The sequence below is a fragment of the Phyllosticta citribraziliensis genome (assembly GCF_038025025.1).
Source record: "Phyllosticta citribraziliensis strain CPC 17464 chromosome Unknown J3D65scaffold_1, whole genome shotgun sequence".
In the NCBI taxonomy this organism is placed as follows: Eukaryota; Fungi; Ascomycota; class Dothideomycetes; order Botryosphaeriales; family Phyllostictaceae; genus Phyllosticta; species Phyllosticta citribraziliensis.
This window is the reverse complement of record NW_027117338.1, coordinates 60,189-83,060: the sequence shown is the minus strand read 5'-3', so window position 1 is coordinate 83,060 and position 22,872 is coordinate 60,189. Positions and strand designations below refer to the sequence as shown.

The following is a 22,872-nucleotide window of genomic DNA, read 5'->3' as shown; positions in this document are numbered from 1 at the left end:
CAGAGTCGAGAAGCACCAAGTGCAAGCGAGGGAGCTGTCTCATGGCTGCATGGTGTTGTTGCACGCGAGCCACCGGCGCAATCACGCAATTGCGGGACAATGCACGCTCCCAAATCGACCCTCCTCACCGCGACGCGACGCCCTCGCCTGGTCGTGTCTTGCTACATCATGGCCCAGTCTTTTTGCGTGCTTGCATCACCTCCCAACATGGCCGCCATATCGATATCAAGACGCCCTTTTCACCAACCACTTTGTTCTAGTCCCCCTTAGCCTCCCTCTTTCTGCCTGTCCCCTTTGTTGTTCGTATTTCCGGGGTACCTTGGACCAGTCGCTGGTGCATCCTCTGAGCGCCCCCTGATTTCGTACTCCGGATTCTCCACAACATGCCTCTCCCCAACCGCCATGGCCGCCGCACCCCCAGATCGCTCCACATAGCAGAAGCAGGCACGGACTACTTGGGCAGCCCCTCTCAGGAATCACCATGGAATTCGTCTCAATATCACCTGATAGCCTGCGAGGCTAGCGCCTACCAGGAAATGGGATCTCCAATCGACGCCAAAGGTTACGCCAAGAAGACAGACACTCGCTATGAGGAAGCTCCGCTGGTCACCATACGGGAGGAATCTGCCTTTGCAACCGAGGGAATTGAAAAATACTACCGTCCGGTCGACAGCTATGAAGGCATCCATCGATGGGATCCGGAGTTTGAGTGGGAGCCGCTGGAAGAGAAGAGGTTGGTCAAGAAGGTACGTCTGAGTGGCCGGCTACCCCAACGCCTTTGCTCACTCCGCGCAGATTGACAAGAAGATATGCTTGTGGGTTTGCATCATGTTTTTTGCGCTGCAGCTGGACCGGGGCAACATTCAACAAGCGCTGTCTGACAACTTACTGGACGACCTGGGCCTTTCTACCAACGACTACAACAAGGGCCAGACCATCTTCTTCCTCAGTTTCCTGCTGGCAGAACTCCCTTCGCAACTCATTTCGAAATGGATTGGCGCGGACAACTTGATTCCGATCCAGATGATCTCTTGGAGTGTGGTAGCCAGCATGCAGTCGCTTCTTCAAGGCCGCAAGTCATATCTCCTCTGCCGCTGCCTTCTCGGTCTGCTTGAAGGAGGCTTCATCCCCGACAACATACTCTACCTCAGCTACTGGTACACATCGTCGGAGCTTCCCACGCGACTGAGTTGGTTCTGGGTGTCTGCGCAAGGGACCAACATCTGTTCCGCCTTCCTTGCCTTTTTGATTCTGCATCTTCGCGGTATGTGGGGGCTCGAAGGTTGGCGCTGGCTTTTCGCCATCGAGGGGAGTTTGACTTGCGTCATTGGCGTCCTTTCTTGGTTCTATCTGCCTCCGTCGCCGACCCAGACGGCGAGCAGTTTCCGCGGAGAGGATGGGTGGTTCACTGAGCGCCAGGAGAAGATTATGGTGAACCGTATCCTGCGCGACGACCCGTCGAAGGGCGACATGCACAACCGGCAGGCACTTACATTGTCCAACTTGTACGACTGTCTCACGGATTGGCATCTTTGGCCCATCTACCTTTTGGGCCTGACCGCATTTGTCCCGACGCACCCTATGACTTCGTACATGACACTTCAGCTGAGATCGATTGGTTTCGACACTTTCCAAACCAATCTTCTGACCATTCCGCCTTTGTGTCTGTACATTGCACAGCTGTTGTTCTGGACCTGGCTTAGTGAACAGCGCAGAGAGCGATTCATCCTGGCATCAGTGAGCCAGCTATGGGCGCTGCCACTGCTGGTCATGCTACTTTTGCTGCCCGGCACAGCGGCTGCGGGCGTAAGGTACATAGTCATAGCGCTCCTCGTGGGGAACCCCTACGTCCACGCGGTAAGAAGTCCACTTCAAGTAAAGGAGCGCCAGCTCATATCCGCAGATTCTCGTCGCCATTACCAGCCGCAACGCCGGCACCGTGCGGACCCGAACCGTCGCGTCTGCCCTGTACAACATGTGTGTACAATTCGGCGCCATCATCAGCGCAAACGTGCGTCTCCCCGTCAACACCCCCTGGCATTCCGCTGACCCAACCCCGCGCAGGTCTACCGCGAAGACGACATGCCACTGTACCGGCGCGGAAACAAAATCCTCATCTTCATCTGCCTGTGGAATCTTGTCCTATTTGCTGGCACCAAGTTCTTCTACGTGTCTATCAATCGGTACGTCCGTCCCTTCCCTAGTTTGACCGTGGACGTTGTCTAATGGGTTCTGCAGGTACCGCGAGCGGACGTGGGACGCCATGTCTGTGGACGAAAAGAAGGCGTACCTCTCCACGACAAAGGACAAGGGCAACAAGCGCCTCGATTTCCGCTTCGCCCACTGAGCATTTGATGATTAGCGAGCCGGAGCGGCTTTGTGTCTGCGCGTTGCATGGATGATACCCCCGTTGCATTTCCGTCTATGTTCTTGGTCTTTTTGTTTTGTTTCGGTTCAGCGTTGTATTTTACTTGGCTGGGCGGGTCCGTCGGTCTTTTGTCGTCTGCTTACTTTTGAGGCGCAGCACATGTGAAATTCGAGACATTCGATTGAATATGCTATAGATGGGAAGTGTTCAGAACCAGTCTTGCTTTTTGCTGGTTCTCTAATCTGCTCTGCTACTCTAGAGACGCCTGCTCCAGCTTTTCCAAATCTTTGGCAACGTCGCTCGCCGACTTGTACAAGGAGTCCCAACAGCCCCAGACGACTTTGCCGCCCAACCTCTCATCGAGCTCCGGATACCGTCTCTGCTCAAAGCGTCGCTTTAGCTCTTCATCATCATCCGTATCAGGAAAAGGTCCTTGACTGGCCATGATCTTGTAAACAGTGGTACCGAGAGCGAAAAGGTCGGTGACTATGTCGGCATACTGCGTGTCCGCGCGTGGCTTCATGGCGTCGAAGTCCTCCCAGCCGTGGCCTTTTGCAATGACTTGGCCGTCGTCTCCCAGCAGCTGGCCTGTCAGGTCGCACAGCTTAACGTGCAGGTCGGCATCAAGGAGGATATTGCGCATGGCAATGTCGCGCAGGAGAACGTTGTTTTTGTGGACAAAGTCAACGCCCTCGGCCGTCTCCTTTGCAATCCGAAGCCGCTCCCGCTTTGAAAGGGTAGGGCTGTCGGCCAGGAAGCAGTTGAGGCTTTTGTTGGGCGCATATTCTAGCAACAGGCCGTCCTTATGCCATCCCTTGTATTCGATGATGCGGGGATGCTTTCCGACGCGTTCGTAAATCTGCCTCTCGACTTGGAGATTTTCCATGGATTGAGGAGTTCCCTTGAAATGTGGGAATTTTAGGACTGTGGTCTCATCGACGTAACCAATGAAGTAGTCACCTCCAGTGGTGACGCCGTGTTTGACAATGCGGTTATCTGGATCTCCAGGGTACCAGAAACGAATGATGCGACCCCTAGATTCTGGGTCAGACATTGCGGATAGAAGCAAAGACGCCGTTCGTCGCGAATCGGTGGAGTTCCACGTATGCTGAGGGTTGTGTGTTGCAGTCACGGCTAAGCGCCCGCGGCAAAAATGTGAAGCGGCGAAGCGCCCTCATAATCGCGACCCCAACCTGCAGGAAGCTTACTCATCGATAGTGTTATCCGGATTACACGAAATCGACTCCATCAAAAAGATAGGTCCACGGAATCTTGATAGGCAACCATCAAGAGTACGATTCTGAAATATCGTTCCACCCTGAAGCCTTTCTTTTCCAGGTCATTTCTGGAACGAAACCTTCTGCTTCATGCTAATAGAACAGATCAAAGGTCTTCATCCTTGACGCGAAGGCGTTCATCAGAGCAAGCATATTGGCAAAGAATGGAGCGACTCAAACTCATGTCATTTGTAAATGAGTGACCACATGGTGAGCTAGCTTCCTCTACTGTTTCTTGTATGTTCTCCAGATCCAATGCTCCTCGTCTCGACACGAACGGAAGTCTGTGCGAGGATCTCTTGCAACACCCGTTTCCCAGCATCGTGAAGAGTTCGATCTGCCCGGAAATCTCACATTGTCCAGTAACCTCCAAGGGCCAACAGTGTCCATCGAAAACTCAGATTTCTTGCCGTTCCTCCTCTCTCCTCGCGAGTAGACCTCGCGCGCTGTTGCTTCGTGTGGTCAGCCCCTGTGACTTCTTGGTCGGTCGGTGACTTGGAAATAACTTACGCCTTGATCAAGTCGGACACATGGGACACTTTGCGCCCGGAGTCTTGACAGTGGCATTTCCCATGTTGTATTTGTGGGTTTTGTCCTCGCAATTTTTGCCGCACGGAACTTCCATTTCATCGTCCTTCACGTGCTTGATTTTCTCCTTGCAGGCCGCCCATTTCGTAGGGATATGGTGAATTTCGCACATTTTGGCGATTGTTGAGAAGATTTCTTTCCTGTCCACGGATCAGCTTGAATCCCCGAAACTTGAGCGTGATTCTGACTGCGAATGCGGATGGTATTGAAGCTTGCTGAGGAGCTGTCGAGGGTTGTGATGAAGCAGAGTAACTGACGGAGATTGTAGACAATTATATACCTGACCAGAAGTCCAACGTCGGTTCCGTTACGAACAGAGACACACGGCGCGCGTACCAAACTGTCGACTTGCCTGCGCAGTCTTGCCAGGATTTGTCTATCGCATCAAGGTGGGTGGAGAGTTGGGACTTGAGGCACAGATCTTTTCCTGGAGGTCTTTGGTTTCTTTGGCCCAGAATGTTTGCATGCGGGCGCCAATATTGATCGCCTTGTCAGAGTTTTCATGACGGGACCATAAAGATTGGACCAGCCAGCGTCAGGAAGACTTTTCTTGCAGCTATCCCGGACCAACATCTCCCGGAATTGCTGAAGAGAATCAGGACGGTGCCAATGGCTGGCAGACAAGTCATGGCCCAAATAGTCGTGTCACTCCAGGAGCAAGTTTTAGAAACGGAGGCTGCAAGTGAGGCGCGAAGGACAGAAGTGATGAGGATGGAGATTCGCCATCTGCATGTTGGCCCCGGAGCTGACAGCGCTTCATAAATGTGCGAACGCCGATGATCAGCAAGTCATGGCTCGATGATGTGAGCAGTACATGAGAGATGGGCCAGAAATGACTTGCCAAGGAAGCTATGCTGTGTGATGAGGCTCATCATTTGCTACGCGCATAATCGAAGTCGACGGCATGTTGTGGGACGGACAGATCATACTGTATCGAGCATATCTGGAGAGAAGAGAGTGTTGGTGGCGGTAGAAAAGTCGCGGGCATCGGCGTTTGCAAGCGAGAAGGACAGCAGAGCAGGCCACGCCGAGCGCCGGATTGGCTGCCCCAACCCCAGACACAAGCGTAGAACATTATAGAATGGCTTTCATTCGTGAGAGATGCGGTTGGTACGGCGCAGTCGGTACGCGCTGCATTCCATGGGAGGAATGTGGTGGACCAACCCAACAGTCGTCGAAGCCAACAAGCGTTTACACCGAACGTAGCGATACGACGACGCGCAACACCCAGAAGCGCGCAGTCCAATGAGAAAAAGATGAGGAATGACAGCAGTTGTCGATTCCGTCACCGCTAAAGTGTAGGACTTGCACTATCCTGCGCAAGGAGTTTTACCCAAGCAAAATCGAAATCGAACTTCCACCAAAATACATTGCTTAATTCGACACAACAAACAGGACGCCGAGAAGGGCATTGTCGGAATGTCAACTTTACTGTTCTGTTCAAGTTGGCTGGGAGGGCAGCAGGCAACTTCATCGTTGACCATACATCCCGCCACCTCCAAACGCCCTTTCAACGCCCTGGAGTTTCTCGGGCACACTGGAATTGCAACACGAAAGCGACATGGATGGCATGCTAGGTCCGACATGACACCGACGGCGGAGTGCTGTGCAAAAGTTGCAGTGACGGAAAACACCAGGATGGAGGAAGATTGCCTTGCACGGCGTTGTCCCTTTCAAAAAAACCACTGTTGTCTAACACTGCAACAGTAGTACAACTTGACGATTTCAACGAGGATCAAATCGACAACAGTACATCCTTTTCTGGCTTCCCCAGCAGCTCGAGCGCTCAGCGGTTCAGTGTATGGTGACGCTCGAGGCCGAAGTGCTGCATCTTCCAGCTCCGACGGACGACCAAAACGATCTTGTCCATTCATACAGCGGAAAGTACGAGGCACATGATCATGCTCCCAAGGCAAGTAGGCGCCGCAGACACGGAGCCTTCATGCCCAAATTTCATAGCACAAATCCGCTTTCGCACCCGTTTCGGGCAGCATATTAAATCCGCTGCCTACCGTCTCCCACAGCCGAAGCCACTAGCCATTGAATGCAGACAAGTCGCCTTGTTTCCACCATCCATGGATTTCTGAACGTAGACCGGAAGGCGATGCAGCCGGCAGGATGAGATGGGAAACACTAAACGGCGGATGGTGAAATAGACATGGCAATGGTGAAAAGAGATGGGGAAATTGGAGGACGAGCGCAGCAGTAGAGAGGGAGAGATAGAGAGGACGCGCGGCAGCTTGACAGCAGCGGCATTGATGTCAGATATGTTAGCGGCCGCTGGCGCGACGCGCGCTGTGCTGTGCGTGGCGGCGGGAGACATGGTGCGTTGTAGGGAGTGTGGGGAAGAACGAACGAAGGAAGGAGACTAGAAATAAGAGAAACGAATTGAGTGGGTCGTTAGGTTTTTCTCCTGGACCAAGTCTTGCTGAGACGTAGGTATATTGGAGATTTGGAATTGGGTCTTGTTGAATGTTTGCCCTACGTCCGTACGGAGGAAGATTGTGATTGTGCGTAGTCTTGGCGATAACCTACGTTTAGCTCACGTAGCGAATTGACATGGTCGATTGTCCGAGGTTGCTGGACTGGTGGTTGTGTTCTGTTGTCGTCAGATTGAGCTCATGAGATCGCCGCCAGGTTTTTGGTGCCCTTGCAGGGCAGAGCGCGCTAAACGCACCAATCACAAACGCTGGGCGCCGCCAGCCCCTGCACTGCTTTTCAACCTCACCTCGACTCTCAACGTCCACGTTGATTTGCATCTGCGGAACACGACTCTGCCTTCGCTTCAACACAGTCTGTCCTTTTCGGAAAGCCCCATGTTGCGCTTGGCTTTCGTCGTTGGTCCGCTCATCTGCGGCCTGCTCGTTCTGCCGCAAAACCACCGTGTATCCATCACGTCAAGCGCGAAGCGCTACGCCTCGGCCGCAAAGGTCTTTGTGCTTGACTGATGCACCGAGAAACATGCTTCGTGCGAAGCCAGGTCCAAACGGCGCCGTCTCGGCCGCTGTCTTTCCTCGCTGACGTGCAACACTGACTGACGGGGGCGACGTGAAGTTGACATGACAGCAACACGCAGAATTGCCAACGTCACCATCACAGCCAAGAGAAGGAGTCACGGCGGCGAAAGCGAAAGCGAAAGCCCCAGGCGGATCACGGCCCGCCGTCCATCTGGAGCAGGCTGTTTCGTTTCGAGCCTCCCGTTCGTCCCGGCCATGTAACCCACAGGACGTGCGTTGAGGTGGTGGTCAACAAGCGCCTCGGCTGAGAAAGAGCGTGGGCATGGTAGAAACGGAGAGAAGAACAGAAGACAACTGGAACGGGCAATGTGCGCACCAGCCGGCTACCAGCGCCGCCGTCGCGTGCTGTGTCCCAGACGTCTGGCGCTGATACTACCGCTGGTGGGTGGGTGGCACGGGCCGCGCTCTGTGATCGCTCGCTCGCGTGTCAAACGCGATGCTCGCCTGACAAGGCTCGGAGACAGAAGGCACTCCCACCATTCTGAGAAAAGAGGAGAAGGATGAGGAGGATTCTGGATTCTTTATGCGCGTACGTGCCAGTGTTAGCTGGCGCGGAGGCAGTCCCGGATTGCTGGCGCAGACGACGGACGGCGCGGCGCGTCTTGGCTCCTACCGATGTCAAACGTTTGAGGTACTGCGGGCGGGGTTTCCTCTCCTTACAGTCTCCTTTCTCGTCGTTTACCCCCTTGCTGAGTCTTGATGCTCGAGTTGTGCGAGTTGGCGAAAGAGTGCCGAGCGCAAGGAAGGTCATTGCGTCGCCTATGACGGCATTGCAAGACTGGCCTTTCCTGTCAGTGTCACGCAGCTTCTGCGGATTTGCACATTGTATCCTATTCGTTGAGCTCTCTTCTGAGTTGTTCATGTCGGTCGAGTTTGAGAATGCAGCGGTCCTCTCAGACGAAACGCGCAGGCGCGTCAATTGCAGTCGAGCCACGAAAATCGAGCAAAAGTCAAAGCCAGGACGAAGAGAAAAGAAACCGGCGCACATCCCGCAGTCTAAAGGGCAGGCAAACAGCCTACCGCTGACAAACAGGGCAGTCAACTCGCCCACAGCATGACTGCCCACACTTGACCAACTTCCACAAGTCCGACCGCGATACCCATGGCAGCAAACCGAGCACCACGTAGCATGCGGGACGAGAAGAGGAGAGAAAAAAAGGCAAAGATGGGGGCAGGACAGGACAGAAAATGCTCAGCCAACCATTCCAGACTGTGTCGCTTGCTCTCGGAGCCCGCGACGGCAAGGTTTTCTCGACAGAAAATATCTCCCATCTACCGCAGAGGCAGGCAAAAGCAGGTGAAAACGAGGGGCAGCCCCTCCTCCACGAGTAAAGTACCGCGGCGGTTGGCCTTGCGCAGTGGGTGTGTGTCTGCCCGCCACGACTGCTGCAGCGGGCAAAGGAATGTAGCCAGGCAGGTACCGCGTGAGTGGTGTTGTGGGGTCGCAAAGAAAAACAGCACGACGACAAGGACCGAGCCGCCCTATCCTTTTCTTTTTCTCTCTTTTTTCCTTCACTAGTCAGTCACCCTTTTCGTCTGGGGTTCCTCTGGGGTAACGGTACGACCACTTACCCCACGGGGTACGTAGGTAGACTTTTCGCCTCGCCTCGCCTCGTTCTCCGCTCCCGCCGCTAGACAAGTGTCCCGTCTTTCCCCGCAACACAACGTCACGCACCGCCGCCGCCGCCCGCTGCTGCGACGCGAAGCGCGAACGGGAACGGGAAACCCAGACGGTAGGGCACTTGCTTACGTGGTAGTACCCAACCGACCCACGCGCGACCTGATGGACGATGGATCGCGGTGTTTGAGATCGAGATGCGACGAATGACGTGCGCTATCTCGTCCGCCCTCCTCCCTCCTCGACCAACGCCCGCACCCCAGGGCAGCCAACTTTTCTCTTCGCCAGTCTTCCAGCCGTGCTGTCAGGTCAGGTCAGGTCAGGGCGTCGGTCGAGGGCTTGGCGGCGGGCAGGCGGGCGGGCGCTACCTTACCGGGCTGCTTGCAACCACTCCACCGCGACCTTCCCTGCCAACGGCCGTAAGGGAAATGCGTCTTTTGCATGCGCAAAGAGGGGGAGAAAAGTCGAGAGAAGAGAGGGGGTAATGGCTGAGGCGGTGTTGGCGCAATGGCATGGCATGGCGCGGCGCACGATTCTTTCCTCCTCCTTCTCTCGCTGTGCATCTGCGCCCAACAAGCAACGCAGAAGTACCATTCCACCATCCAACGCTCACTCGTGGAAAGCAAGTCATCCGTCAAGTCAACCATCCATCCCCCCCTCTCATCTCTCGCAACAGCGAAAGCAAGCAAACCTCTCTTTCCTCTCCCCTCCCCCCTCTTCCCAGCAAACAAGCAGACACGCAGACAAACACCCCAGCACCTTCATCCAAAAAGGAAAGAGCCGACAGATCGAGCGATGGTGACGGCCGGCCCTCTTGCTCGAGTCATTCGCCCCTGGGCCGGCCGCCGCGTGGCTTCATTTGCGTAGGGCTGAGTTGGCAGGCGGGCGGCAGGCAACCAGGCAGCCAGGCGGTAGGGACAAGGTAAAGAGATGATTTGACCTGATGTCTTGCTGCCAGGTAGGTAGGTAGGTAGGCAGGTAGACGTGCAGGCGTGCGGGGTACATGCTGCTGCACTGTACACACTGTACATACAGTACATGCAGTGCGTGCAGACGAACAACTTTCTGCGGGAGCGTGTGCCGATTGTCCTGACTGTGCCGTTTGTTGACAAGTGCCGCACAGCAGTTGATGCCACTCAGACGTAGCTAAGCTGCCGGTACTCATTTACGGGACGCTCTACTGTAAGTGCCGTACTTTCGAGCAGTGAGTACACATACATGTATCTACTGCAGCGCAGGTGGCTCATGTAAAGTCAGCCAGCAAGCCAGCCAGCCAGCCAGCCAGTAACAGAGCACGCGGTAAACCAGCATTGTTCCGACGGCGACGCTAGCTAGATAGGACGGCAAACGACGCGGAAGGATGCGATTGTGGTTTAGGACGTTGGTAAGGTTGTACGGGCGAGATCGAGATATGTGTGTTTTTGCCGTACTCCGTTGTGCATACAGCGCGTGGCGCGTCTGCTACCGCACAATGCTAGAGCTGCCGCGAGTCAGACAGAAGCAGGTCGAATGACTGCGCGAAGCGACAACGGCAGCAGTCTAGGTGCCTTGCGTTGCCATCGCATGGTGGTAGTCATGGGCAAGATGGTATTGGTGTTGGTCGCCGGTTCAATAGGTTTCTACCACCACTCGCCTAGCGTACTCGCTCTCGCTATCTTAGATACGATCGCGTGCTGGTTAGAGAGTGCGGTATGAGCTAATGCCAAATGCCAGCCCAGGACGGGAGAGGAGAAAGGGGGCCAGGGGGAGTGAGTGCCGCAGTGGGTCAGTCTGCCGTGGGTCTACCGGTACCTTACTGTGCCCTGGGCTGCTTGCGTGACTACCACATTATATGTAAAAGCGTGACCACGTCTCTTCGCGAGAAAAGAGCCTTATCTATAGATGTTCCTGGTGTTACAGGGAGTATAGCAATACAATAGATTCAGCCAGTCCTTAAAAACACACCTGCAACACGTGCAAATCCTCTAATAGGGGACGAGCTTTATACCTCTACCGCCGGCCTCCTCTTGTGCCCGGTCCCCAAAATGCCGGACAAGACGCGTCCTAAGACGCCGCGTACAAGCTCAGGCTTCTCGCCCGCCGCCGTCATGATGACGGCCGCAGACAAGACAAAGGCAATACGCTCGCGCCCCAGGTACTTCCTCTCGTACCTGCGCGGCATCACGACAGCCAGCGCGCGAGGCAGGACGAAAAAGGCAAACTCGGTGCGCCGGTGCGGCTTCTCGAGCAGGACGGACCATCCGCAAAGCCACGCGCCCACCGACTCGGCAAGTCCGCCATCCCACATTTGCGGCGTGACAGTCTTGGACGAAAAGACGCGGGGCCCGAGTCGCGTGCGACCCAAGCAGACGCCGTAGTAGAAGAGCGAGATGAAGGCGGCGAGAAAGGCAGAGGAGCGGGCGCCTTCGCGTAGTGCCTTCACTAGAGCATCGGCTTTGGCAGCGGTGCCGTGGCGCGCCGAGATGGCGTACCGCTGCGCCCACACGAGCAGTTGCAACGGGACGTACATTTTGGCAGCAAAGAGCCAGGCCTTGGCGAAGCGGTGGGCAAAGTGGTGTTCGCAGCTTGGCCCAACGCCCTGGTGGACTAGCTCGCAGGGAATTGGTATTGTCTTTGCCGGGTTGCCCCACTCATAGGGGAGACCGTAGTCCCGGCACATGGTGCCTAGTAGGGGCCCGATGCCCGTCTCAATGCCGTACCTAAAGTGCCCGTAGCGCGCGTGCCTTAGGGTAAGGAGCAGTCGTGGGTCGAGCTGGGCAGCCGATGAGATCCATCGATTGTAGGAGCGCGGGAGACGATTGGGCGCGTAGAACCAGGCACGCATGATGATGTAGCAGGACAGGACGAATAGGACCGTGTTGGACGACGTCGCAACAATGCGAGCGGCCGTGTTCCGGCGCTTTGCGACCACGGGAGCAATACATATGTCGAGAGCGCGTACTGCGGCAAAGAGGGTGAGATCAATCGTCTTGCCGGCCAACGGCTGCAGCGAACGGGCCCGGTAGACGTCTCTGGCCGGCAGGGGTGGCAGCGATGGGTTTACCGTGGCACGAAAGTCGCAAGAAAGGTCATCTTCGCGCTCGATAGCAACTGTCTCGGCGCTGGCTGCGGCAACGGGAGGGGCGTCTGTTGCTCCAGTCGGATCTAATCCTCGGAGATTTCCATATTGACCAGTCTCCTTGAGTTTCGGAGCGGCGGAACCGTCTTGGGAGGGCAGAGGAGCGCTTGGCTCGCTGTTAAGCAGATTGAAGCCAATATTGGCAGCAACTGTGGCCGAGAGAAATTTGGTAGCGAGGCGTAGGCAGAGGCGTCGGTTAGATGGAATCCAATGGCCAAGGGAACGCAACGGTCCCTCTAATGCTAGAGAGCCGCCTACCAGGATTGCGCAAAAAGCAGGGAAGCGGTTCCATCCCGCACTTTGTTTCAGAGCTTGCCACAGCTTAATGGTGAGCTTGAAATTGGGAGCAATCAGCGAGTCGAAAGGCCAAAAGGCAATCTCACTTACGTTCTGGGGATGCTTCGGACTGTGGGGGAGCAGCGCAAGGATGAGGGATGCGATGCGGGGACCGGCGGTCGAACCAAAGGCCAGCAGGTAGGCCCTGAGGATCCTGCGGGTAGCTGTTAATCAGCAAGGTATCGGGCGGTACCAGAGCCACGAGACGCACGGCGCGAGCAGCTGCGGCGGCGGCGGAGACGGATGGCGGTCAGCGGCCATAGTCTGATGCTGCTGCTTGGGAAAAGAGGAGAGAGACACCGAGGCTCGGTCGCCTGGCGCGTTCAGATTCGACAGAGGAGGAGTCAGGTCTCCTGGAGGGAGTTTTGGACATTGACCAGACAGGCATGAGGTCACACGGCAGTGCGGAGAGCGAGCAGGGGGAGGCCTCGGCCGGAGGGCATCGACTTTTGTGAGGTTGTCGTCGTCGTCTTCGTTTTCGCTCTCTCTGGACCTGGGACTCGAACAGGACTAGGCCGAGTCGAGTCGACTCGATGTAGGTAGGAGCAGACTGGAGCAGACGGCGGCGTGGTGAAACGCTGACGACGACGGCGAGGAGGTGAGGTGGAGGTAACGATAGGTCGGTCCCCTGGCGAACAGAATGCAAAGGGACTGGGCCGCGCGCCAGAATCAGAAAGGGAAGAAATGGGAATCCAAATTATCAGATTGCAGTCGTCGTGCTGGTGCCGTGGTGGGCAGGGGTGGGTGGTGTCGAGGTCAGGTCGAGGTCGAGGGCGAGGTCTGTCTGGGGCTGGGGCTGGGGGCATTTCGGTGCTGGAGTAGTGTGCCTGCCTGAGGTGCATTTTGACATGTGATGCGCCCGCTTCCCTCTCGCTCACCTCCAGTCCCAGTCCCAGTCCCGGTCCCGTCGTCCTCACCTCGACCACGACTCCGACTTCTTCTTCGACGACCTCGACTGCCCGCCCGCCCGCCGCCCGCCGCTGGGATGCATGAACAATCCCAGGCCCACCACCCCGGCCTGCTCCATCTCGCCCTCGACGTCTTGGCCTCCAAAACATTTGCTCTTCTACCCATCTCTTCCCAGACCTCCGCCTCCGTCACCACCCCAAAGTCCGCCGCCCTCGACACCATCCGCTTAGCCTGCTAAGCTCCCGCAATTCCTGAAGCATCCGTCGTCCATGCTCGGCCGGCCCGTAGACGAGACACGACTTGTCATCCACTCTGTCGGTCCTCGTCTGCACCTCTCCGTCTGCAATCGGACCTCGTCCCGCCATGAAAACGCCCACCTCGACCGGCACCCGCGTATAACCCTGCCGTCGACCTCTGCTCAACTCAACATACACTACACCCGCATCCAACATCGACCTCATGTTGGCGCTCGTGAACCAGCCGCCGGCTAGTCATTTCGGAATGAGCTCCAACCAGGTGCCCGGCAAGGATGAAAACATCTACGGGTACCACTACACCGACCCCAAGGTCCTGGACGAGACAGCGTACAAGATGATGGGCAATTTTCCAGGCGACGTCGACTATGCTGCCGCTGCTGAAAATGTCCAAGCGCCAGGCCCGGGCTTGCTGAATGACCTCCAGTTCGGTCAGCTCCAGGACTTTTTTGACCAAGGTCCCTTCAACCAGGGCTCCAACAACTTTACCTTTTCAGATCATGACTTTGGACCTTCAAATCATCATCCTACAGACTCTTTTGGTGGTTTCAACTTCATGGACTCGGCGCCGACCTTTCATGGCACCGTCACAGAACCCTCCCACAACGCAGCCATGTTTGGCCATATCGATCACCACCCCGTGAATCACTACATGCAGCCGCGCAATGGCAGCATGCAAACCCGCGCGTCCGACGAAGTCATTGGCGCTGCTACGGCTCTCATGTCGAGCTCACAACCCCATGACATGACCTTTCTCAGCAAACCTCATCCTACCTCGATGCCAGGCGCCAGCCTGCCGAGCCCTCCGGCATCTGCACCCTTTACCTCGACGGCCGACCACCACCACACGAATGCTCCTGCCACGTCTGCGGATGACGGCGCACCGACGACCGTCCTCAACTTCTTCACCATGGGCCGCAGTGTCGCACCCTCCCAAAGCCATCCCTACTACGGCACGACATCCGTGCCTGTCCGCCCCCGCCCTCCTCCGCAATTCGGTTCCGACACCAACTTCAACAACAACGGCTTCCGCCCGGATTCCAAGACGACGCAGACGGAAGACGCCATTGTACGTAGGCTGGTGAGCGACATGCAGGTGTTGCAGCCCGCGGGCAGTGGTCCGAGCACCCAGCCCAACACGCAGCCGCCGAGTCCTACGCTTCAAAAACGCGCACCTTTGAGCTACCACGATGCTAATCACGTCAAACAGCCTACCAATCGCAAGCGCATGCTCGTGGACCTCATGCCTATCGACCCAGGCGCCCCAGTGTCTGACGGAGGTGATTCAACCTCTGAAAATGCAAGTCCAGGCGGTGGGCCCATCAAGCGTCGTCGCACTCTTGCCGAGAACGGTCTCATTCCGACCGCTCGTCTCGGCTCCTCTACACCCACCAGTGCAGGCGGTCAGCGTGCCGCCTCTTTCAGCGTCGGCCCCCGCAATGCTAAGAGGTTGAGGGACTCAGGAGCCGAGAGCCCTGTGAAGAAGGGCAAGGTTTCACAGAAGGAACGGCGCGAAAACTTGAGCGAGGAGCAGAAGCGTAGTAACCACATCTTGAGCGAGCAAAAGCGTCGCAACGCCATCAAGGTTGGCTTCGGCGCGCTCAACGAGCTTGTCCCGGGACTCAAGGCGGGTGGGTTCAGCAAGAGCGCCATGCTCATCGAGGCAGCCAAATTTCTGGAGAACCTGGTAGTTGGCAACCAAATGCTGCGTCAGGCTCTGGGTGAGACTTGAAGACGCCTTTCGAAGCCGTGGCTCGCCGCGTCCATCATTGCGTCGAGGTTCATGTCCGCCATCCATATTCGACCTCTTTGGTACCCGACACCACCGGCGGAAACAGCACGTTGTACTGTACCAACTCTACCTTTTGGCTCTGCTCCCTCAGCGGCCTTGTCCAGGTTTCCAGTCCCAACGGTCCAGACAGTCACAGCGCCCCCGCAGGAAGAGATATCCGGGGCTCTCTTCAGTCCCATGGGTCTCACGCTTGCAAAATACCCGGCATGATCTACCGGGGCACACTGTTGGACAAGCTGCGACTTTCGATAAAGACCTTACCGCCTCCCCTCGGTTCGCTCCTGCGTTTGCGTCGACCCGTGCATCTTCTCCGAAGAGGTATTCTCACCACCACCCATGCTCTTGCCTCTGCTTTTCCACTTGGTTCCAGCATACATGATACTTCGACACTCATATCAGGCCAGCCACGGCTGGCATCTGCACGGAACCAGACACGGAATGCCGCCCTGTCCTTATCATCGACTGGCATTCCTCTACATAATCCCGTCACTACTGGTTGCAAGACCCACAGCGGCATGTCTTGCCAAACATTCTCAACGGTCTTAAATATCCATGTCCGAGACAGTCAAGACTTGAGGGGATTCCTTTCAAAGACCCCATCTGCAGTTGCACAAGTCGCATACGGGAGGACCATTCCCTTTCCCTTGGAGTTCCTTATAGACACTTTTTTGTACCATGGGATATTCCCCTTTCCACATTGGCCGCTACTGATCAGGTCAATAGTCACACGGCTGCTCTTATTCATGTTTTAATTTGAAAAGGGGAGATGTACTCCCATTTCCTGGCGTTTTTTCAATTCATGTGTGCGGCCATGGTTGGAAGCCAGAATGGCAGCGAGTGGAACCGTGTCCTTGGTTGGCGTTGACTGGATTTTCTATCCCTTGACTACTCTTGCCTTGTTATCACTGTCCTCCTCCTCCTCCTCCTCCTCCTCCTTTACTTCCAAGGACGTTGTGTTCGTTCTCTGCCATCTGTCTCTCTCTCTCTCTCTCTTATTCTTCCTCTCCCCCATCCTCCCCCCCAGCCTTCGGAATGTGTTAGTCATGATTCAATGTTTGTTTGGGGTCTCTTCTATTCTTCTCTTACTCCTTTTTTGACGGGCAGCGGCTTTTCCCCTTCTTTTCTCACTTCTAATCCTGAGTCCCAACAAATTTGAACATAAACGAACCACACTTTAGTGTTGACGTGATTAGCCCTGTTGGTGCTCAGCTTACTTTTCACATCTTACTAATACCCTCCTCCTGCTGCTGCTGCTGCTACAATGTATTAGGGCGCGCTCATAGGGGTCGTGGCATAAGTTGTTGTGGTTTCTACAGGTTAGAGCTGCCGAGTGCTCTTGGTCGCCCTCACAGGTTGACGTGTGCTCCCCACTTGACATGGATCCCAAATTTACTTCGACGGATATGAGCTGACTGTTGCAGATGAGTTGGATTTGGTACTACATTTTGGACCTTTCCTTCTCCGACAATTTGACGAAAGGGCATCTGCCAACCATCTACGCGCTGGATTCCAAACGAGGATACCCAGAGCAACTTTTCCGTCTCTACAAATGCCAAAAAATCGCACCCGGAACTCCGCGAACACCGATCCATCCATCTGTCCGTTTAAGTCACCCCCTAAACACATCCAGGCGCATCTTCCCATTGAGCAGCGCCCAAGCCCACAGCGCATCGACGACGAGGACGTCGACGAAGCTGAAGACGAGGCTGCCGCCAAATACCAGCCGGTGGTACGTCCAGGCGACGTCGGCGTCGAGGTGCGCGGCCTGGCAGACGACGGCCCACGGCAGCACGTACAGCAGGTTGCTGGCCAGACTCTGGTAGAGGTACCAGCGCGGGCGCGTGGCGAGCAGCACCGTGACCAGCATCGTCGACGCCGCGTAGAAGACGTAGCACCAGTCGATCGTGCGCCACATGCGCGCCGTGACGGCCGCGACGGCGGACGACCCGCTGAGGTAGCGCGCGAAGGGCGCCGCGCCGTGCGTCGAGAGGAAGATGCAGAGCGGGACTTCGACGGCGAGGGCGAGCCCCAGCGACACGAGGGCTGGCCGTGTGATGGCGAGCAGCGTGGACGGCGTGCAGCGCCCTTTGCCCGGCCGCCGCGTCGTCACGCCGATGCTGCGGCGCCAGGACCCCCAGGCGTGCCCGACGAAGGCGAGCGATGTCTGCTCCAGCGCTTGCACCGGCACCATGACGAGCCCCCAGCGGATCGTGTTGAAGACGCCCCACGCTGTCGCGTACGTCGAGCCCATGGACACGATCGTGTGCACCAGCCACAGGTACAGCGCGTTGCGGATGGCCGACTCGATGAACGTCAGGATGCCCGGGCGGAGGAGGATCGCGAGGGCTTGCGCGCTGGGCCGCGTCGATGGCGGAGTGTCATCTCCTGCCTGCTCAAAGCTCGTTGTCGTCGTTCTCCTCCGCGTCTTCCGGAACTTGAGCGTGTTCCTCCACAGAAAATACGCCAGTCCAGCGGCCGCCGACGCCAGATTGCACGCCAGCTGGATGCCAGTCTGCAGATTGACGGACGGCCGGTGCGCGCCGACGTGCACCTTTGAGATGAGCAGCAGGTCCAGCACGATGTTGACGGCGAACTTGACCGAGCTGATGAGCAGCGGGACGTCCGGGCGGTCGAGGGCGCGCGTGGCCGCCGCCACGGCCGTCTCGACGGCGCTGCTGAAGGCGCTGAAGGCCCCGATGCGCACGTACGTGATGCTCAGCGCGCGCACGTCGGCGGGCACGAAGCCGCGCGCGAAGGCCTTTGCGCCGCCCACGAAGGCGAGGCTCATTGCTAGCCCCAGGACCGCCTGGAAGGCGATGAGCGTGTGTGTTAGTTGGAGCCGTTGGGCCAGCGGCCGTGACGCTTTGTCTCCGATTATCACCCATGCGGCGCGCGGGAGGCCTTCGTTGAGCACTTCGGCCACGACGCCGATGTACGTGTAGGCGTCGGTGGTCACGACGAGGGAGGAGTCGATGTTGGCGACCCAGAGCTTGGACAGCGTGCTGTATAGAGCCGGGAGTATGAACGAAGCGAGGTTGAAGACGAGAGCGCCCGTGTACGCTGCTCGATGCCACTTGTTGGCCTGAATCGACTGTTCGGAGGCGACGTCGCATGGCTGCTGCTCCTCGTCCACCTCCTGCTCCGCGGTGGTGGGAGACGCTGCGCGCGCCGTCTCTTCAACGTCGACTTTGGAAACCATGGCGTATCCCGCGCGTAGCCTGACGATGAATGTCGAAGACAGGAGCCCGTCTGCTGCGCGTCCGAGGAGCGGTACTCTCATCATCGCTCCAACACATCCCACCCGCCTTCTTTTGTACGCAAGAGCCGCCGAGCAACCCACGGCCCAGTGGATGTCCAGTCAAGGGTGCATTAGAGTCGACGTAGCAGACTGCTGCAGGACGCCGACGACACTGCTCCTGCTAATCGTCGGCAGCCGTGGGATCAGTTGATCTGCGATGGCGATGGAGAAGGAAAGGCAGGTTGTTTGGCCAAAGGTTCCGCTCGAGCGGTCGGTTTTGGCTCAAGCATGCAGGCGAGCGCGCGGCTGGAGTCAGTCACGCACCGCGTCGAGCCTCTCCGCGCCAGGGGACATGCTTCCGCTGCGTCGCTTGGGGCGATGACACAGGATGTGTGATGCGCGTGTGGAAGTATGATGCGTTGATCGAACCAAAGACACACAAACGAGACGCAGTCGACACGGCTCATTCGCTGCTTCGGAGAAGCGCGATGCGTTTGCGTGGGAGCGGAGGAAGAGGGAGATTGAAGGTGGTGGTCGGGGACTGGCTGGCGGTGCGGATGGGAGGGTTGGCTGCGGCGGAGGGACGGCCCGGACCGGGGCTTGACTGGACTGACAGGACAGGGACTGGCTGGTTTGACTCGACGAAAGACTGTGGCAGGGCTGATGGGGACTTGACTGTTGGACCAAAGGGCTTTCGGTCTCTGGACGTGTGTCGGTTGGCTGTTGACCAATCGCAGTGTCGACATGTCGAATGGTCCTGTGGCAGAGTCAGTGGACGTGGGATTCAGCCTGGAAATGCGCAAGAGGGTAAATGGTGCCGGGGAGGCACTTGGAAGGGAGAGTTTGCAAAGTGAGATGTCCAGCATCCAGACTCGTGTCGTGGGAATTGGAATGAAGCTTCAGTAGCAAAGGTCTGGCGAGGTGGAGAAGCTCCACAAGCGCTGTCGAGAACTTTGTGAGAGCACAGTCGAAGCCGTCCACCACTGGCACAGTGGAACAGTTTCACAATTTGAATTTTGAAAAGGGTATCGGAAGTGCCGACGGTTGACTTTTGTTGGTATTCGTCATACCGGATCGAATATCTAGCTTTCCCCCCCAGAAAGAGACATGCAGCCCAGTGGTCTCATGCCCAATTGACCATTGAATTTTGAACCCCGCATAAACCGTAAAGAACCCGCATGCTAGCTGCCAAGCCTCTACTTCCTGATGGCGCGCTGGTAGAAGGCGAGCTCGTCACCCTCGAGGATGTAGCCGTCGACGCGGCCGCTCTGGCCGGGGCGCGAGGCAATGACGGCGTACAGACGACCGGCCTCGAACTGCTTCTCCAGGGCAGAGTCAACCTTGCCGTGATCCTTGACGCGGGCCTCCTGCTTCTTCTCGACCGACTTGGACTTCTTGACCTCCTCGGCCTCAGCCTTGGCCTGCCTCCTGCGGCCGAGGTTGGTGCCGTAGTGGGCCTCGTACCACTGGCGGAAGGGCGCGGCGTCGATCTGGACGACGGCCGACTTGGTCAGGGTGTTGGTGCGGACCAGCTCGTTGTTGGACGGGTGGTAGGCGACGACGATGACACGCGTCTTGCGCGAGATGCCCTCGGTGCCCCACGAGAAGTTGCCCGCCTCCAGACGCAGAGCGCGGAACTTCCGGTTGCCGCCGCGGGTGCGCACAAGGTGAATGCGCTTGGCACCGATACGGGTGTTGGCCGGCTGGCGACCCTTCTCGAAAGCCCTGCGAGCCATGTCAGACATGGTTTAGCAGAGCGATCGGGTTATGCATACCTCTTCTTGCGGTAGTATGCCCTCTTAGCGCCGGTGGCCGAGCGCTTGTGACGAGAATCGCGAGAGATACTGCAGAATGTCAGCCATGTCCGTTGTAGAGGTAGAGGAGCTGATTTCAAAATACCCCATGATTGCGGCGGTCGAAGATTACTGTATGTCGAATTAGCGTCTGTTCTCGTCCTTGAGCTCCGCCTCCCCGACACCGAGTTCACAGAATATTGGTCGATTTCGAAAGAGCCATCCAGACCAGCCGCCTCGTATCCAACCCGTTCCCAAGCTTGCCAATTCCATTGCGATGGCTGCTGGCTGCCGAGGGCGCGAGGCGTGGGTGACCGGCTGGCGTTGTTCGTTCGTCGTCGTCCAATATCCAATCGTGAAGTCGCAGTCGAGTCGTGCAGCGAGCGGGAGCGCATCGAGAACTAACCTTCTTGTCGTATCTTCGTCCGTGGAGGGTGGTCGGGGTCGGGTGGGCGATGTCGCTGGTGTCGTCGATGGTGCGTCCAAGGAAAGTTTCTGAGAGGATTGTGGGTTGCTCGGCTAAACCAAGCTAGTCCCAACACGGATGGCGCAACATGTCTTGGCGAAGCAGCACCGCCGACCAGCATGTTTAACGTAAGGTATTCGCCTGCAGATGATGTTTGTGCATTTCTACCGTAATTCTCGTTGATTCTCACATTGCAGCGCCCAAGTTTCAGCCCGTCCCGTCCTCGCATGCTCGTATTGCCCAACGTGCCTCGGAACGCAGCGGTACGTCTTTTTCAAACGTCCCGCCGTGGCATCCGGATTCGAGGACGACACGTGCATCAGGCACTCAGGTCTTCTCGACCGCGATGGAATTGTGCAACAAGACAGAGTTCCGTAAGGCCGCCCTGCGGCCCTGCCAAGATGACAAACCCGGAAATTCTTCATTACGGGGCTAAAGTAGCCGCCAGCGACGCAGGCTGCTCGTGTGATGCGTCTTGGTCGACGTGGCAGAAGAAATGTCCAATCTATTCCGCCTTGGCATATTGAGATTGCTCAACACCGACGTGATGGTGTGATATTCAACCCGGGGATTGATGGTTATTATCCCTACAGCTACAACGGTGCAAGGTTTCGTGTAATCTTCAGAAGCGCCATGAGCCTGCAGTCAGCTTCAACAGACGCAGATGCATCACGTGCGAAAAGGAGGAAGAGTTTTGCACATTGCAGAATCCTCCATGTCTGCAGGTACCCTGGCACAGGCACCGCGAGTATTAGAGTTGAGAGTGGATGATATGGGAGCGGTGCTCCCGAGGGCTTGTTCCAACCTAGCCGGCGGCTCTTTTCTAGCTTCTGCAGCCGTGCAAAAACGCCAATGTGAAAGAAAACCGCAAGTCTATGCCACCAAGCCGCCGTTTTATGTCGAGCCGAAAGCCAAAACCCGAATGCTTTAGAAGGAGAATGCAAAAAAGTCGACGGTACCGAGGTGAGTCGAGGCTACCGGTGCATGGTGGACTTGTTCAGAGCGGCCAAGAGCTCCGGGCGGTCCTTGAGTGCCTGCGCTGCTTCGGCGTAGGTGCACCACTTTCGATTCCGCTTGTGGGATTCGGGCCACTCGTTCTCCAGCTTGTCGACCGACGCTTCGAAGAAGTGGTAGATGGCACGAGGAGCTTCCTTTGTCATTTGCGAGGGGCTGCGCTTTTCCTCGATGCAGCCCAGATCATATGTGACTTTGCATATAATGCCAGCCTCTTCCCAAGCTTCACGACACGCGGCGTCTTGAGCGGTGGCTTCGTCGATTTCCCAGCCGCCCTTGGGAAGGACCCAGGTGTCGTGGCGGGTGGATTGAATCAAGAGCACGTAGTACTTGTCAGAGGAGAGGGGCACGATGCCGGCGACGAGACGTTCGCCATTGGTTCCGTAGCCTGCAAGACACAGACTTGTTAGCGGGCGGAGGCGCACGCGCAGGGCCTTGAGATGATGGACGAGGTCACGTACGCTGGTTGCTGCGGCCGGTGCGCGCCTGCATGGACAGATTCTGCTGGGCCATGTCGACCAACGGTGACGAGTGTGCAACCGTGTCGGCGGGGTGAGTGCGGTAACGAGCGGACGAGGTCGCGTGCAACCTGGGACGCCGGACGATGGCGACCTGAGAATAGGCTGGGTGAAGCGGAGCAAACACGGACGTCGGCGGCGTGGGCGACGGCGACGGCGACGGCGACGGCGAGGGGGAGGTCTGGGCAGGTTTGATGGGAGCGAGACGGCGTTCAGAGGGAGTTGGGGCTCAGTCCCGCGGAGGACGGGGCTGAGGGAGAGCGGGAGTCCTTGGGGAGTGAAAGGAGAGAGGCATCGTGGGCAGAGAAGAGTGTTAGTCGGCTTCGCATCGAGCCGTGGTCTTTGACGGGGCAGCGCAGGGCAGGGTCCAAAAAACGAAGGGCGCCAAGCGGCGGCCATGATCTACACGACGCACCGAGTCCTGCCAACCACTTGACGCCAGCCGAACCCTCCAACGACTACACACAAGACATGCTTCTGCTCTCTTCGCTCCTCAATCGTCCGCGGCCTGCGTACATATCCCCCGCCTCGCCCCTCTGCTCCTCCTGCCCGCTCCCGCGCTGCGC

General features: G+C 57.2%; 10 protein-coding genes across 10 annotated transcripts; 3 read left to right on the top strand and 7 right to left on the bottom strand.

Moving 5' to 3' along the window:
• Nucleotides 1-536: 536 nt before the first annotated feature.
• On the top strand, nt 537-2,347 carry J3D65DRAFT_545348 (major facilitator superfamily domain-containing protein; the record flags this gene model as incomplete). Its single annotated transcript, XM_066796760.1, has 5 exons — nt 537-746; nt 796-1,857; nt 1,904-2,011; nt 2,065-2,183; nt 2,239-2,347. 5 exons carry the CDS (start codon nt 537-539, stop codon nt 2,345-2,347), a joined length of 1,608 nt encoding a protein of 535 aa, XP_066659235.1.
• A 188-nt stretch (nt 2,348-2,535) lies between these two features.
• On the bottom strand, nt 2,536-3,505 carry J3D65DRAFT_608159 (kinase-like domain-containing protein). Its single transcript, XM_066798548.1, has one exon. The coding sequence runs from the start codon at nt 3,420-3,422 to the stop codon at nt 2,619-2,621; it is 804 nt and encodes a 267-aa protein (XP_066659234.1). The 5' UTR covers nt 3,423-3,505; the 3' UTR covers nt 2,536-2,618.
• A 5,041-nt stretch (nt 3,506-8,546) lies between these two features.
• Nucleotides 8,547-9,595, bottom strand: J3D65DRAFT_1175 (uncharacterized protein). The gene is made up of 3 exons (XM_066793794.1): nt 9,242-9,595; nt 8,823-9,169; nt 8,547-8,760 (listed from the first exon to the last, which is right to left on the bottom strand). Exons 1-2 carry the CDS (start codon nt 9,497-9,499, stop codon nt 8,918-8,920), a joined length of 510 nt encoding a protein of 169 aa, XP_066659233.1. The 5' UTR covers nt 9,500-9,595; the 3' UTR covers nt 8,547-8,760; nt 8,823-8,917.
• Nucleotides 9,596-10,768: 1,173 nt separating this feature from the next.
• J3D65DRAFT_1143 (uncharacterized protein) lies at nt 10,769-12,772 on the bottom strand. Its single transcript, XM_066793765.1, has 3 exons — nt 12,534-12,772; nt 12,374-12,476; nt 10,769-12,319 (listed from the first exon to the last, which is right to left on the bottom strand). The coding sequence occupies exons 1-3, from the start codon at nt 12,581-12,583 to the stop codon at nt 10,850-10,852; spliced, it is 1,623 nt and encodes a 540-aa protein (XP_066659232.1). The 5' UTR covers nt 12,584-12,772; the 3' UTR covers nt 10,769-10,849.
• An 800-nt stretch (nt 12,773-13,572) lies between these two features.
• On the top strand, nt 13,573-15,350 carry J3D65DRAFT_1128 (uncharacterized protein). Its single transcript, XM_066793749.1, has one exon. It carries the CDS (start codon nt 13,691-13,693, stop codon nt 15,215-15,217), a length of 1,527 nt encoding a protein of 508 aa, XP_066659231.1. The 5' UTR covers nt 13,573-13,690; the 3' UTR covers nt 15,218-15,350.
• Nucleotides 15,351-16,090, top strand: J3D65DRAFT_1129 (uncharacterized protein). The gene has a single exon (XM_066793752.1). It carries the CDS (start codon nt 15,484-15,486, stop codon nt 16,027-16,029), a length of 546 nt encoding a protein of 181 aa, XP_066659230.1. The 5' UTR covers nt 15,351-15,483; the 3' UTR covers nt 16,030-16,090.
• A 796-nt stretch (nt 16,091-16,886) lies between these two features.
• On the bottom strand, nt 16,887-18,476 carry J3D65DRAFT_643275 (uncharacterized protein; the record flags this gene model as incomplete). The annotated part of the gene is made up of 2 exons (XM_066802077.1): nt 16,887-18,368; nt 18,411-18,476. The coding sequence occupies 2 exons, from the start codon at nt 18,474-18,476 to the stop codon at nt 16,887-16,889; spliced, it is 1,548 nt and encodes a 515-aa protein (XP_066659229.1).
• A 163-nt stretch (nt 18,477-18,639) lies between these two features.
• Nucleotides 18,640-19,469, bottom strand: J3D65DRAFT_1083 (uncharacterized protein). The gene has a single exon (XM_066793705.1). It carries the CDS (start codon nt 19,379-19,381, stop codon nt 18,719-18,721), a length of 663 nt encoding a protein of 220 aa, XP_066659228.1. The 5' UTR covers nt 19,382-19,469; the 3' UTR covers nt 18,640-18,718.
• Nucleotides 19,470-19,518: 49 nt separating this feature from the next.
• J3D65DRAFT_608127 (40S ribosomal protein eS8) lies at nt 19,519-20,859 on the bottom strand. The gene is made up of 4 exons (XM_066798547.1): nt 20,715-20,859; nt 20,415-20,440; nt 20,291-20,359; nt 19,519-20,240 (listed from the first exon to the last, which is right to left on the bottom strand). Exons 2-4 carry the CDS (start codon nt 20,417-20,419, stop codon nt 19,712-19,714), a joined length of 603 nt encoding a protein of 200 aa, XP_066659227.1. The 5' UTR covers nt 20,420-20,440; nt 20,715-20,859; the 3' UTR covers nt 19,519-19,711.
• Nucleotides 20,860-21,475: 616 nt separating this feature from the next.
• Nucleotides 21,476-22,557, bottom strand: J3D65DRAFT_1027 (NUDIX hydrolase domain-like protein). Its single transcript, XM_066793640.1, has 2 exons — nt 22,250-22,557; nt 21,476-22,176 (listed from the first exon to the last, which is right to left on the bottom strand). Exons 1-2 carry the CDS (start codon nt 22,299-22,301, stop codon nt 21,749-21,751), a joined length of 480 nt encoding a protein of 159 aa, XP_066659226.1. The 5' UTR covers nt 22,302-22,557; the 3' UTR covers nt 21,476-21,748.
• Between the last annotated feature and the right edge of the window lie 315 nt (nt 22,558-22,872).

Excerpts from the sequence above, each read along its gene's own strand:
- J3D65DRAFT_608159 (XM_066798548.1), bottom strand. The coding sequence starts at position 3,422 with ATGTCTGACCCAGAATCTAGGGGTCGCATCATTCGTTTCTGGTACCCT.
- J3D65DRAFT_1175 (XM_066793794.1), bottom strand. The coding sequence starts at position 9,499 with ATGACTTGCTTTCCACGAGTGAGCGTTGGATGGTGGAATGGTACTTCT. Across the intron at positions 9,170-9,241 it reads GAGTGGTTGCAAGCAGCCCG|CACGGCTGGAAGACTGGCGA; the intron begins GTAAGGTAGCGC and ends CTGACCTGACAG.
- J3D65DRAFT_1143 (XM_066793765.1), bottom strand. The coding sequence starts at position 12,583 with ATGGCCGCTGACCGCCATCCGTCTCCGCCGCCGCCGCAGCTGCTCGCG. Across the intron at positions 12,477-12,533 it reads CCGCCGCAGCTGCTCGCGCC|GATCCTCAGGGCCTACCTGC; the intron begins GTGCGTCTCGTG and ends AGCTACCCGCAG. Across the intron at positions 12,320-12,373 it reads GTCCGAAGCATCCCCAGAAC|CTCACCATTAAGCTGTGGCA; the intron begins GTAAGTGAGATT and ends CCCAATTTCAAG.
- J3D65DRAFT_1128 (XM_066793749.1), top strand. The coding sequence starts at position 13,691 with ATGTTGGCGCTCGTGAACCAGCCGCCGGCTAGTCATTTCGGAATGAGC.
- J3D65DRAFT_1129 (XM_066793752.1), top strand. The coding sequence starts at position 15,484 with ATGATCTACCGGGGCACACTGTTGGACAAGCTGCGACTTTCGATAAAG.
- J3D65DRAFT_1083 (XM_066793705.1), bottom strand. The coding sequence starts at position 19,381 with ATGCTGGACATCTCACTTTGCAAACTCTCCCTTCCAAGTGCCTCCCCG.
- J3D65DRAFT_608127 (XM_066798547.1), bottom strand. Across the intron at positions 20,241-20,290 it reads GCATACTACCGCAAGAAGAG|GGCTTTCGAGAAGGGTCGCC; the intron begins GTATGCATAACC and ends CATGGCTCGCAG.
- J3D65DRAFT_1027 (XM_066793640.1), bottom strand. The coding sequence starts at position 22,301 with ATGGCCCAGCAGAATCTGTCCATGCAGGCGCGCACCGGCCGCAGCAAC. Across the intron at positions 22,177-22,249 it reads CACCGGCCGCAGCAACCAGC|GCTACGGAACCAATGGCGAA; the intron begins GTACGTGACCTC and ends TGTGTCTTGCAG.